Here is a 14,147-nt window from a genome sequence, read left to right as displayed (position 1 = left end):
GTGAAAACAAGGCCCAGCAGGGGGAGAGGATGCATATTGTTGCTTTTATTTTATTTCTCCTTTTATCTCCACGCCCACACGCTTGGAGCATCTCGGCGTTGATAAATGTGTACTCTCACACACGTGCACACCGTCCGCCTTTCTTTCTCTTGCCCGCGTGTGTGACACACACACGCACACACCCCCACGCAGTCCTGCGCACACCCGACGTGGACACCATTGTAAGTAAGCCTCCTCTGTGTGGCTCACCCTCCCTTTGCCACCAACCCCTGTCCTTTTCACACAAAGCTCCCCGTTGGGAAAACTCATAATTTTTACACCACACAGCCTTGACTAGCCATTGCTGGAATTACTGTCTCTTTGAAGTGCTTTCTGCTGGGGCATTTACAGGCCGTTTTAATTACCTGCAGCTTGCAAGGGGCCTTGCTCTGTCCCAGCCTTTGTTTGTTTGTTCTTTGCAAGGAGTCTGTGCAGAAAGAATACGCTGCCTTCTTTTACAGAGAAAGAAAAGGGGAGAAAAGGAAGTTTGAGGAGCTCTTCGCAAAGCTTCTTCCCCCAGCTTTGGGACACCCCGCCCCCTCAAACAAGCGCAGGAAGAGAGACCAGACTTGATCTTGGCTCGCCTGGGCTCTCAGCTCCGCGGGTCCCTCTCCTAGGGTTTGCCTGGGATAGTTTTGTTTGTGTGTGTTGATTTTAAGTATTATTAAGTGTATTTTCAAACTTCCCGTCATAGACAAGCAGGGCTGTCAAATAAAGCTGCTCTCACTGCTGACCAAATCAAAGTCAGCTGCAGCTGAGCTGGGATCCTGTTCATATTTTTTCAACTAAATTTGTTTAAGGCATGTGTGTTATTAAATTATTGAGTCTGGACATGGGGGTTGAAATCATTTGCGAAGGTAGAACGCACTTTGAGCTGTCTGAGGTTTTATTTTCCTTGTCTTCATTTTTTATTGGATTCTGTCTCTCTAGAATGAACTAAATATAAATAGCCTTCTTTGGGGTTTCTGTTGAACACGAGCGGGGCACGTCACGTCTGCAGATGAATCGCTTACCACAGGAGCCTTGGAAATGTATCCCATTCTCTGCAGGCTTTTAGAGCAGAAGGAATCTTCATTTATTCATTTAGCCCAAAAATGTACTGAGAAATCGGAAACCTCATACATTGTTGATGGGAATGTAAAATGGTACAGCTGCCTTGGAAAGGAGTCTGGCGGGTCCTCAGAAGGTTACACATAGAGGTACCAGCAATTCTACTCCTAGGTGTATACCCAGGAGAATTGAAAGCAGATGTCCACAGATAACTTGGACGTGTACATACATGTTCATAGCCAAAGCATACTAATGCTTCAAAAGGTGGAAGCAACCAGAAGTCCATTGACTGATGAATGGATAAATTAGATGTGGTATATATACATACAATGGAATAGAAAGGAATGAAGTACTGATACATGCTGCAAAGTGGATGAACCTTGAAAACATTATGCTAAGAGAAAGAAGCCAGACACAGAAGTCTTCTTGTATGATTCCACTTCATGAATGTTCAGTAGAGGCAAATGCACTGAGAAGATAGATTAATGGTTGCCAGAGACTGGGGGATAGGAGAATGGGGAATGACTGCTAATAGGTAGGGGGTTTCTTTCTGGGGTGATGGAAATGTTCTGCAGTTAGATAATGGTGATGGTTGCACAGCTCTGTGAATACACTAAAAACCATCGAAAGGTACACTCTGAAAAGGTGAATTTTATGGTATGTAGATAATCTCAATAAAGCTGTTATTTTAGAAAATGTTTTGAATGCCTACTCTGTACCAGGCACTGTACCAGACTCTGAGGCTACAGCAGATGCCTTCTGCCTTCATGTAGCTTAAAGTCTAGTGGAGATAAAGAATAGTAGCAAAAACCCAATATATACCTGTCAATTGTGTTAAGGAAATGTGCTATAAAGGAAATCAGTCGAGTATAATGATGGAGAATAATGCTGATGTAGGACCTACCCAGATGGACTGCAGCTCAAGTGTAGTCTTACTTTCCCAGAACCGGGCACACAGTAGGTGCTTAACAGATACTAAACAGCAGTAGGGGGTGAGGCTGTGTGCCTTCCCTGCGGTCATCCCGGTAGGAGGTGATGAAGATCCTTTGAGATCCAGCCTGCCGTGGGCTCTGGGTGCCGTCATTGGGCTCACCCGTGTTCTTAGTCGCTCCTCTGTTCCTGCTTCTTTCTGATTCGGGTCCTGCGAATCCTGGGTGTGCTCTCAGTGTCTCCTCTCTTGCTGATTGTTTTCCGGTGCCTTTATTGGGAGGCAGTGAGGGGATGTTATGGGTGGGGTGGGTGTTCTTTCAGGTGGGCAAGTGTGAATGTGGATCTGGAGGTGAGAAGTCTGGAGACTTCCGTCTTCTTCACGGGAAGGTAAGTCACTCAGCCTCATCTACAAAATGGGGACTGTACTCCCTTCTTCCCCAGACATGAGGCAGTTGAGATGATCCTCAGCAAACCCTTTCAGAGTCAGACGTGATATATCAATGCACTAGCCTTATTATTATGAAACCTTCGTTGACTAGATTTTTTTTTTTTTTTTTTGCATTTCTCTAGAAGAAAAAAAGAACCAGCAAAGAAGTGGCTGTCTGGTGGGGTTTTGCCTTTTTCCTTTAATAAAATGACAGTGACTTTCACAATGTGATTGGATGTCCTTACAGGTTCATCAGTGTATCCTCTTATCTCGTGTTCATAACTGATGCCCCGAATGATGGCTCTAAAGCTCAGAATCCTCACAGAAAAGTAGTTCAATTTTCAGTGTGCTAAAGCAGAAAGAACGAGGCAATATACATTAAGAAGATTTTCAGAAGGGTTTAATTCCGCAGGATCTTTCTTCTTAGGTCCTTAATAAACCTCAGTTATTTTCAGTAGTCTCTGAGGATCCAAGGCTGGTCTGTGGGATTTGAAGGTAGCGTTTTGGCTGCTTGGCTAAAGGGAGAACATGTCAAAATGAGCCTAGATAACTAGGAGACGATGTTTCCTGCCCACACCCAGGCAAAACAGGAAGATTAAGGAGGAATCTGTAACTTTTTCAAAGGGTTTTCCCAGAAATTGGCTATCTGTGCTGGTTGAAAGCCTCATATGGGAGAGAGAGAGAAAGCAAAAATGCTGTTCCTCCGTAACCATAGTTCAATTCCCTTATAGGGCCTTTTAGGATCTGGAGAGAATATTTTGGATTTATTTTTGTTTCCCTTGGGCTGACATCATCAAGCATGCACCATGGTGCCCTGTTTGGGGTTTGGAAAAAGCTCTGAGAAGCTATAAATCTTAAGGCATTTTACTTCTTTTCCTCTTCCCTTTTCTAAAAGCACAACTTTTCTGGTTTCTTTAAAAAAAAAAAAAAGAAGAAGAAGAAGAAGAAGAAAGAAACTACAAAAGTGTGTATTGATCCCTTTCCCTCAGATCTTAACCGGCCAGGCCGTAATACCTTGCTTACATCTGCCAGGTTTTTGTGCAGTTTTGCAACATCTCCTTAATCCAGTGAGCATAAATAGAACATTTCAATCATATTTGGCTACTAGGAACTTCGCAGATAAGCACGCTAAGACCTTGTTGAAAGAGACAGTATGAGATTGTGTGTGATAAGATCATCCTATAGCCTGGTGCACAAATGAAAAACTTTTGTTCTTGGTGAAATTTGTTGTTAGAGATATTTCAAATAAATGACTTAGGAGAACTGGGTATTTTAAAACAAAGGGCCGGTGACATAAGAGCCCGAAGCCCAGGCCTCCTGGTACCCGGCAGCCACGGAGATCCTTCTCTGAGCAGTTGCTGTGGGGAGATTAGCATGGCCCTTTGTCATTTTTGACGTTGTATTTTAACACTCTCGGGCAGCCTTATCTGAAAGCACTGTACTTGGTGTGGTTATGGCCGCGGAATGCCATTGTCCTTCCTCATATTTTCAAGGCTCAGGACAGCTCCTACCACCCTTCAGTGAGTTCCAGGTTGGCCTCCATCCCAGGCCAAGGCAGAATGCGCCGCTTTCTTTCTAAGAACCCCAAGGAAGTCTTCTCTTTTGGACAATAGGGACAACTGTTCTTTTTTTTTTTTTTTCAATTTATTTTACCAAAGTATAGTTGATTTACAATGTTGTGTTCATTTCTCCCATACAGCAAAGTGACTCAGTTATACATATATACACATTCTTTTTCATATTCTTTTCCATTATGATGTATCACAGGCTACTGCATATAGTTCCCTGTGCTATACGGTAGGACCGTGTTGTTTATCCACGCTGCATATAATAGTTTGCATCCGCTAATCCCAAACTCCCAATCCATCCTCTCCCACTCCCCCCTCCCCCTTGGCAACCAGCAGTCTGTTCTCTGTGTCTGTAAATCTGTTTCTGTTTTGTAGATAAGTTCATTTGTGTCATATTTTAGATTCCACATATAAGTGATATCATGTGGTATTTGTTTTTCTCTTTCTGACTTAGTATTACTTCACTTCTGAGTCCATCCATGTTGCTGCAAATGGCATTATTTCATTCTTTTCTGTGTCTGGGTAGTATACCATTGTGCGTGTGTGTGTGTGTGTGTGTGTGTGTGTGTGTGTGTGTGTGTGTATACATACACACATACACATCTTCTTTATCCATTCATCAGTTGATGGGCATTTAGGTTGTTTTCATATCTTGGCTATTGTGAATAGTGCTGCTATAAACATTGGGGTACATGTATCTTTTCAAATTATGGTTTTCTCTGGATATATGCCCAGGAGTGGGATTGCTGGATCATATGGTAATTCTATTTTTAGTTTTCTGAGGAACCTGCATACTGTTCCATAATGGCTGCACCACTTTACATTCCCACTAACTGTGTAGGAGGGTTCCCTTTTCTCCACACCCTCTCCAGCATCTGTTATTTGTAGACTTTTTTTTTTTTTTTGCGGTACGTGGGCCTCTCACTGTTGTGGCCTCTCCCGTGGCGGAGCACAGGCTCCGGACGCGCAGGCTCAGCGGCCATGGCTCACGGGTCCAGCCGCTCCGCGGCATGTGGGATCTTCCCGGACCGGGGCACGAACCCACGTCCCCTGCATCGGCAGGCGGACTCTCAACCACTGCGCCACCAGGGAAGCCCTATTTGTAGACTTTTTAATGATGGTCATTCTAACCATTGTGAGGTGGTACCTCACTGTAGGTTTGATTTGCATTTCTCTAATAATTAGTGATGCTGAGCATCTTTCCATGTGCCTGTTGGCCATCTGTAGGGACAGCTGTTCTCCTACTGGGGTGTGTGTGGGGGGGAGGGGGTGGGGTGTGTTTGTGTGTGTGTGTGTGTGTGTGTGTGTGTGTAGAGACAGTGGGGGAGTTTTCAGCCTCTACATTTTCTCTCCTTGAATCCCCTTTCATGTTTGTTTGTTCATTCATTCAACAAAGATGCACTGAGTCCCTCCTGTGTTCTGGGCTCAATAACAGAGGCTGAGGAGATGGATCTGGCATGGATCCTTCACGAAGGAGGGTCTAGTCTGGCTAGCACAGGCCCCTGTCAACCCCACAGCCTTTCGGTGTCATAAACATGATTGGAAAGGACATAGGAAATCATCTAACTCAATTCTTGCATTGTTGCAAAGCTGCAGGGTGAAATCTAGAGAGGGTAAGTGGTTTGACCAAGGTCATCCGGATGGTTCCTGGCAGAGCTGGGGTGAACACTGAGCCCCCCACCACTAGTCTAGTGTTTCGGTCACACTTCTCATCTACATTCTTGAGAAAACATACCTCCTTTGGTATTCTCTCTCCTCCCTTTAAAAGGCTCTGAAACAACCAAATGGCCACCATCTTCCACGGCCCACAGGCCTGGATTCCCAGCAGAGGGACACTCGGTGCAGGCCTGCCCCCCATTCAGCAGCACGGAAGGTGTTGACTAGCACTCTGTTAGTTCTTGGTTGCCTTTTCTAATCTGTTGTTTGAAATCCTTGCCTTTTATTGGTACATTTACTTTATGACATACATAAAGAGCTGTATTAAAAAATAAATTGTGTTGTAAAAGCATTCGGTAATGTTTATTAATATTGACTAGTCAGAGAGCAACGAACTCTATTGCTAGAAGGATAATTTGTGGTAATGTCAGCTAAGCATTCGCAGCTTGTCGAATGACTGTCTAACCTCAACGTTTAAAAAAAGTGGGTAAAAGGATCATTTCCCTTATTTATGCCTTGAGAAAATGAACGTGACCCATTTCCTAGCCAATATTAGAACTATTATTTTCTTTTTCTCCCTGGGGGTACCAGATCTTCTCTCTGAATCCAGGCAGTCTCAGGGCTGGATTTCAGTGTCAAGTATCCCTTTGTCTTGGGGTGCTTGGTGGCTGCTTTGCTAGCGGTAGCCTCTTATGGGTCTGCTCTGGCTGCATGCATCTGTGCTGAGGGATTAGGAGGTGGAAATGGAGACTGGGTTCCTGTCCTCTAGGAACTTATAGTTTGGAAGAACTTATAAAGGGCTTAGTCCAGAATCAGGAACTTGATACTCCAAGTAAGTACATAAGGAGAATGGTACTGGGTGTGATTGTTGACCCATGGGGACTGATACATGTCACTCACCATTGGCGGCATTAAGAGATGCTCCTTGAGAAGGTACCGTGTCACCCTTAGAAGGTAAGGAGCATTCCCTGAGCATCCCAGATGTCCTGTGGATGACCTGCTCTGGCTTAGGGTGGAGGCCTCTAGTGGAACAGGCTCTGTTCAGAGGATTCCTTCGCCACAAAAAGGCATGTGGAGAAAGTACAGGAGGCTAGACCATGTATGGAAACACCCTGCAGTCTCCCTGGAAGTTGCTTTTGGGGGTAAATCCCTGGTAACCTAATGACTTTTCATTCGTCTCTTCCTCTTAAAATTCAAGCCCAGAATGGCATTGACTATTTGGCCTTCCTCTTGTTATTCGAATTGAAGGTTAAGTGGACATTGAAGGTACATTGTGAACTTAATGGTCTGGGGAAGAAGAGAGAGCCCATTGCTGAAGTACATAAGCTTTTTCCTCTGTCAGTTGCGTTTCGACTCGGAGAGGTGAGCGAGGCCAGGTGAGGTTCTCTTACCACTGGGTTTAAGGGTTCTTTACTGCTTTGAAGACAGAGCATTGTCAGAGCCTGTGAAGGGGTTCCCCTCATACAGTGCCCACATGGGAGGGAGACACGGTAGCACATCAGGGTCAGCGGGCAGGTCCTGACCAAGAGCGGGGCGAGAGGTTTGCACGGGGCTGTGTTCCCATGGTAAGTAGAGGGCCTTGGAGAGTACTGACTCCCATGGGGCAGCAGGCTTTTGAGAAAGTAGGATCATTTAGACCATCGTTGGGAGCTGACTCGCAGACTCTCCTGTCTTGTCCTTGTCTGTTCTGAGTAGACTGTCACAGGATCAGAAAGCAAAAGATCAAGCATTGGGGTGACTTCTGCATGTGGGGCAGCTCAGACCAAGTAGAGGGGGTGAGTTGGAAGGACCTTCAGAGCCTCTGGAGCTGGAGTGTTGGTGGGGGCAGGGGATAGAGTCACTCAGGGTGAGAACAAAGAGCACATCGTCTTATAAAGGCCCTTCCTTATAGGATGGCTTCCCCACTGCATCTTTCCTCGTGCAAAAGTGGGTAGTTCCCTCCACTCACTTTCCCTCATAACAGATCCTAGTTTTCAGTGCTGGTGTGGTATGCTCAGCAAAACTGATATGGCAGGCACTTCCATCTCCCCAGGGGCACAGCAAAGAAGGGCAGCCCTTGGGTTATTGGAACAGAATTCCCTCTGTAGACTTTCTTACCTATTGGTCTGTTCTCACTGCCATTTGTCTCCAGGCAGAGAACTTGGGAGGAAATGGAACATTGGTGGTGCTGGGCCTTGAACCCCTCTTTCTCAGACAAGCAGCGCTGCTGGCCCTTCTAGACTTCTCCCCTTAGTCTTTGGCTGTGTGGGATACAGGAAGGCCTAGCTTCTCCTGCAGCGTGTAGTACAGAGGGCGCCCCTTAGGGAACAGCTGTTGTAGTCAGCTGTCCCTGGAGGCTGAGGGTGGGGGAAGATGGAGTCTGGCGTGAGTCTCTCCCTGCTGCCACTTTTTCTGCTGTTGTCTTCTAGCGGGCTGGGGAGACGAAGACTCATCCCGAGGGTGAGGTTGGTCTGAAGCTCAGGCTTTATGCGGCTATGAGGTTGCCGTTGGCCTTCCTTGTGTGGACTTCGGGGGCACAGGATGAGGTTGGAGGCTGCCCATGAAGCTCCTGTGCTTGGACTAGTGTTCAGATGAGAGGAGGATGCCTGGACCCCACCTCAGATGGAGGAATTTCTTTAGCAGCGTCGAGCAGTCACTTCTCAACTAGGCCCTATAAATAAAAGGAAAGATAAACACGGCTTCTGCTACTATATAGTTACAGTCTGAAGCAGATGAGTTTTTATGAACTTTCAGTCTCACAGCAGCACGAAAGTGGTTTGAATGAGTGTGTAGCTTGCTAGCTCGGTTTTACCAGTGAGAGTTGTGTGGTTGAGAATCAGTGAGAAGGAATGTGTCCTTCCCTCCAGTTACTTGTTAAAAGGTTTGTATTTGCTTACCTCTGTTTTCCCATAATGATTCAGTTCTCTTGAGACAATAGCTAGAAACCCATTAGAGGTTAATTTTTTCTTTGTCTTTTTGGACAAAATCGAAAACCTGTTACCTTCAGGATGAGTTTACCCAGTGGGCCAGGTGTGGTCACAGTTGGGGAGCACCTGAGCCTGCTCCCCAAGAGCGGGTGGTGGGGCCCTGAAGCCTGTGGGGAATGGACGTTCCTCTGAGCCCAGCATGGAGTTGCTTGGGGCATCTAGAACTGTGTTTCAAAACAGTGTTCAACACTATTGCTTCTCAGAGAAGAGAGTGTGAAAACCAAGGCAGCATATGTAGAAAGGTGCAAAGATGTCCCCAGCTGTCCTCCTTTCCTGTGTTATCGTGGAGGCTGTTGACCTCAGATGACCATGAGTAGTTTGACCTTGTGAAAAGGCAGGGCCGGCCTGGGAAACTATGAGTGTGTGTGGAGAGGAAGAAGGAGGCGGACGGAATTTCCATTTTCATCAGAACGCTTGCAGCGGCATTGTGTGGCGGCAGAGGTGGTAAGAGTTGGGGTCCAGGGTGACAGACCCTGAGTTCCTGCAGTTTGTGCTTTCACTCTGGAAACCAGTTGCGATTCTGTTTCCACATTGGCCATTCCTCAGCCCGTGCCATAGAAGGTCTGTTGGTGGTCCTTGCATGCACTCAGATTCTTCTCTGCCATTTCCCTTTGCTTTGGATTAGAAGTCTCTACCTCTTCACATCCATCCCTTGGTGTCTGAACAATAATGACAGGGATGGGTGAACCGGCACTGGCTCAGTTGAGCTCCAGGCCTGGGAGCTGTTCCCTTTTTCTCTTCTGAACTTGCTGTGCTTTGCCCTGGTCCCTCCGCCAGTGAGGCAGGACCTTTGTCCTCGAACTACACGTGGGATCACTTGGATGCCATGCTCGCCTCTGGGAACCCGTGCAGGGCACTGAGTTAGTGGGTCAGGTGCAAGGCAGTCTCCTTACCCCAAGGATTGGGCAAGAGAGGACACCCATGTCTCTGAAGGCTGCAAGGTGCGTGCGTGGCAGCAGAATGGTTCCAAAGAAAGGCTGGTCGTGAGTTCTGGAAGTTTCTTTCACTGAAAGATCACAGATGAGTAAAGGAGGGAACTCAGGTCATCTGGATTAGAAGGTTTCAAAATGAGTAGATATCTGGGAATGGGTGTCAGTTTTTAACTTGGGCTGTCCTAGCCTGACTGCCCGGGTGTCATGAGACATCACACAGTGGAACGTGGCTCAGAGAGATAATAGTGCCCCTCAGAGGAATTCCTTGGAGGCTGGGTAAAAGGACATGGGTAAGACTTTGGAATAATAAAGTTTTGACACCATGAGGAACCAGAACCTTAGATATCACCCATCACTTTACAGGTGAAAAAATGCAGACAGATCGTGATAGCATGGTTTGTCTAAGGTCACAAAGCAAGTTAATGGCCAAGTTAGGACCAAAATCCAGGTCTTCTGGCTGCTCAACTGGCATACTTCCCCGAATCCTGCTCCCTCTGTAGTAGAGGGCAAGAGTGCATCACCTTACACACCACGCCAATCCAGTTGGTCAAGAAAGCCACTGACACCAGTTGCCAGGCAAATCCGTTTGCACCAAACAAAACAAAACAAAACAACGGTAGGGTTACCCAGATGAGAGACTTGATCCGAAACCTGCAGGGAGAAGAGATGGGAGCCCAAGAGCCAGGGTGAAGATGCTCATCCTGGTGGTGACTGCTGAAACCTGAAGCCTGGCCACTCCAGTGTCCTTTGGGAAAACAAATCTGAGTGTGTGTTTGTCCTCGTCTTCCTCCTGACAGCCACCCCAGAGGTGGGCACCCCTGGAAGCATTAGTGAAGGGACTTCCCTGGGGGTCCAGTGGTTGAGACTCTGCGCTCCCAGTGCAGGGGGCCCAGGTTTGATCCCTGGTCAGGGATCTAGATCCTGCGTGCCGCAACTGAAAGATCCTGCATGCTGCAACAAAGATCCCACGTGCTGCAGCGAAGATCCAGCGCAGCCAAATAATAAATGTTTTATTTTGAAAAAAGCATTAGTGAAGAAAAAGATGGAGATAAATAAGACTGCAACCCACATGCCGCCATCTCCCTGACCTGACCATGAACTTGTGTACAAGGGTCACCTGTGGAACCACTTGTGAACAGAGCTTTTGCTGCTCCACGGAACAGCTCTTAGGAAGGCAAACCTTTGCCATGCCCAGGCAAGTGACAGGCATACTCAGCTCCAGTGTGTGCACATGTATTATGCGTGCATACACACACAGACATGCCTGGGTACGTATTTTAAACCATGCTTTGCCCAGAATGCTATTAGGACATGTCCCAGTGCCCAGCATTGTGAAATATGTTTAGAGTTGAGAATGTTCAGTGAAAATGTTCTGTACCGTTACTATTTCTCAATTGGGATGGATCAGCCTTGGCCGGGGATCAGATAACATGGGGGTGGGGTGCACGACAGTGTCATGGATGAGGGTGTGTGTGCACTTGTGATTGAGAAATCATTTGTTGTCTTTGGCAAAGGGGTAAAGGGAAAGCAAGCAAACACGACTGTGATTGAGAAAGAGTTCTGTGAAGGGGCCTGGGCCTGATCACTGTCAGAAACTGCACACAGCGGACCCCTATGCTGTCTTCAAGCCCCTAGACTGCCACCCATACTCATCCCGGGGCCCACAGGGTATTGACGCACCTCTGGGTTCTTGTGGGATTTGGAAGGTGCTGGCAGTGGGTGGCTTGGTTTAGCTCTGTGATCTGGACAGCAGATCCGGGCACCACTGGCTTGAGTGAATAATCCTCCCCTTCCCTACCTGCATTCATCTAATATCAGTACCGGCAGCCCTCCAGCCTTTGACTGTGGTCCTAACACATCAACATCCTGACTGCAGTGGGCTGTTGGCTCTAAGGGTGCCCACCTGCCGGCCCCATCGCCCTCAGCTCCTGTCTCTGGCTGCCACTGCCTGTCCCCTTCCTCAGGGCTGAGGCCCCTGGGGAGGCGGCAGGCAAGGCGCAGAGACAGGGTGGGGTGGATCCTGTATCCGGCAGAGGCATGGACAGGCCTGAGAACAGGAGTGGGAGTGGGAGGAAAGGCAGAGTTCTGGGCCAGATGGCCCCCTGGCCATCCCGTGACCCAGACTCTCCCAGCACCTCCCCACCAGCCGCCTGCTTCCCTGCCTCTGACCAGCTCTGTTGCTGGCTCCTGACTGAGTGGCGGGGTCTGGTGGGAAAGGCCCCAGGCTGGGATTTGGGGTCGGAAGAGGGTTGCAGCCTGGGCCTGCGACCAGGGGTTACCAGGGCCTCTGTCTTCCTGGGGTGGTCATGGGTGCCAGGTTCACCTCACAGAATAAATGAGATAACGTACGTGGAAGTTCTTGGGAAAGCCGAAACCGACGACTGCCACCTTCTCTTTATAGTGTGATGTTACCTGGTTTCTTCAAACCTTTCTTTCTGCCAGGGCTCATCCTCTGGCCAGATGTAGAGGGGAAACACTTTGACAGCTGGGCCTTTGGGGAAGGTTTTGTGTGTTGGAGAGTGACTGCCGTTTTGAGAACCTCTGGGTGCCCCGAGAGAGGGGCATCTTTTGTCCACGAAGACATCAGTTCGCTAATAAGCTGTGATGTGCCAGTCACTGTGTGGGAGCTGGGCTGTGAGAGAGAGCAGGTACGGGGCAGCCCTCCTGGGTCAGCGGTCTCTTGGGGGAGCCGGGTATATGCACAATGCAGCACGGTGAGGGCCGTGCTGCGAGTGAAGTAAGCAGAGGCGCCTCTGCCTCCACGTATGGTTTGTGCTAGTTCATGAGGATTATGTCTGTCTGACTGGCCTGGTGCTTCCTCTTTCCTCTCTCCACAATTGAATCTGATTTTTCTTCTTGGTCTGTGTGCCAGTGGATGAAGAAGTAGGAAGTGCCCTATTCTTCTAGCCCTTGGACAAGACCGGGAATAGATGCTTCCTTGGCAGCCTTCCATGGGAAAGGGGGCTTCCGGCTGTCGTGGATCCAGGGATATGTCTCCGTCAGCGCCCGTCTCCAGCTCCCCTGCTCTCCATCTCCCTTCCTCTTGCTCACCTGCCACAGGCATGGCTGCCAAGCCCCCAGGTAGGGGTGGGCCTGCTTTCTGTCCAGCCACAGCAGCAGCAACCTGTCTTTTCCTTTCCCCTACAGGAAGCTGCACAGTGGGATGAAGACGTACGGGTGTGAGCTCTGCGGAAAGCGGTTCCTGGATAGTTTGCGACTGAGAATGCACTTACTGGCTCATTCAGGTAGGCGAGGATGCCCTGACTGGCCTGTGGCAGCACGGGCACCCACCTGCTGCCCACTTTCGCCCCCACCCAGAGCATGGCTATCCCCACTGCCAGCCGGGGCTTGGTCCACCTCATCCTGTGGATGCTCCGTCCAGGCTCCTGGAGCAAAAAGTCCATCGTGACCATGTGACCGTCCGGATGAGCGCATCGTCCCGCTCTCCTGGGCTTCCTGGGGCTTTGTTGGTACCCAGCGCCCTGTGTGATCCACCTTCCAAAGTAGACTGCAGTTTCATTAGCAGAACAGTTGTGGAATTAGGTTCTCGCTGTCTAATGAATCTGACTATTGGGTTCACTAATTATACAGGAGCCTTTAATTAAATAGATATAGAAAGGTTGGAACACAAAGCTAGTTACAGCGTGCTGTCTTTTGCAAGTTAATTTTATCCAATTCTAGTGGGGTCGACTCGGCGGCTGCTGGTATTTTTGCTCGTGTTTGAGCAAAGCTTCTGTGCCCCGTGAGGCGTGGAGAGGGGAAAGCACTGACATGCAGCGTGCCCAGGCGTTCTCGGTGGAGGGAAGGATACAGCAGGTCCAGGGCTGCTGCTTTGAGGCCAAGCCATCGCCTGGGTTCAGTTGCAGAGGTCACCGCACTTCCTTGCTGGGGCCAGTGCTCTTTTCCCTCTAACTCCCTTGCCTTTCAGCCTTGGAGTCACGTTTTGGGGGAGAAGAGAGGGCTGTCTTCTTACTCGGTCTTGCTGTCTCCCGTCTGTCTAGTCCATGGTCGGTGTCTGCTCTTCCTTTCCCATTTTGCCTCCAGCAAGTGGCCCCCCAGGCGGTTGGTGGTTCAAAGTGTTTGTGAAATGAGCCTGCTTTGGGGTTGGGCAGATCTCCATCTGTGTGACCTTGGGCAGGTTTGTCTTCTGAACCCCCAGTTTCTGTATCTGTAAAGGGCAGGTGTTGCCAACTCACATCAGTTAGGTAACAGGATGTATGACGAAGGCGTCTATAGTGCACTCCTTACCGTACAGTGGCTGCTTCTGCTTCCACCTCACCTCCCTCCCTTTCCCCAGTTCTGAAGTTGTCGTTCGGGAGCGTTCCCATCACCGTACTCCTGTTGAGGACAGTCTAGCTGCTTATAGTCTGTCCTCACTGCCTCCATCGCCTTGGTCATGGAAGTGCCATTCGGTAGCTTTGTATATGCCTCCGCTCGCCACCGCCTCACTGCAGAGCCCCTGTGCCTCCGCGCTGCATGGGGTGCTGTCACTCTCCCTGGCCTTCATGGCCCTTCGTCAAGTGCCCTAACTCCTTCTCACTTCCCAGTCTTCCCTCTTCCAGATCCAAAGATTGGGCCG

The 14,147-nt window shown here is 48.8% G+C and overlaps 1 protein-coding gene across 2 annotated transcripts in view; it reads left to right on the top strand.

The window, feature by feature from the left end:
• Window positions 1-14,147, top strand: part of ZBTB16 (zinc finger and BTB domain containing 16) — a 189,191-nt gene that overhangs the window by 79,785 nt on the left and 95,259 nt on the right. For both annotated transcript variants that reach the window (XM_065881662.1, XM_065881663.1), the window contains one exon: window positions 12,716-12,813. In XM_065881662.1, coding sequence (XP_065737734.1) covers window positions 12,716-12,813 — 98 coding nt within the window. The remainder of the gene's footprint in view (window positions 1-12,715; window positions 12,814-14,147) is intronic.

This window comes from Phocoena phocoena, chromosome 8, assembly GCF_963924675.1.
Source record: "Phocoena phocoena chromosome 8, mPhoPho1.1, whole genome shotgun sequence".
NCBI classification, from domain to species: Eukaryota; Metazoa; Chordata; class Mammalia; order Artiodactyla; family Phocoenidae; genus Phocoena; species Phocoena phocoena.
Note: the sequence above shows the minus strand (reverse complement) of the source record. Positions and strands in the feature narration are given on the sequence as shown.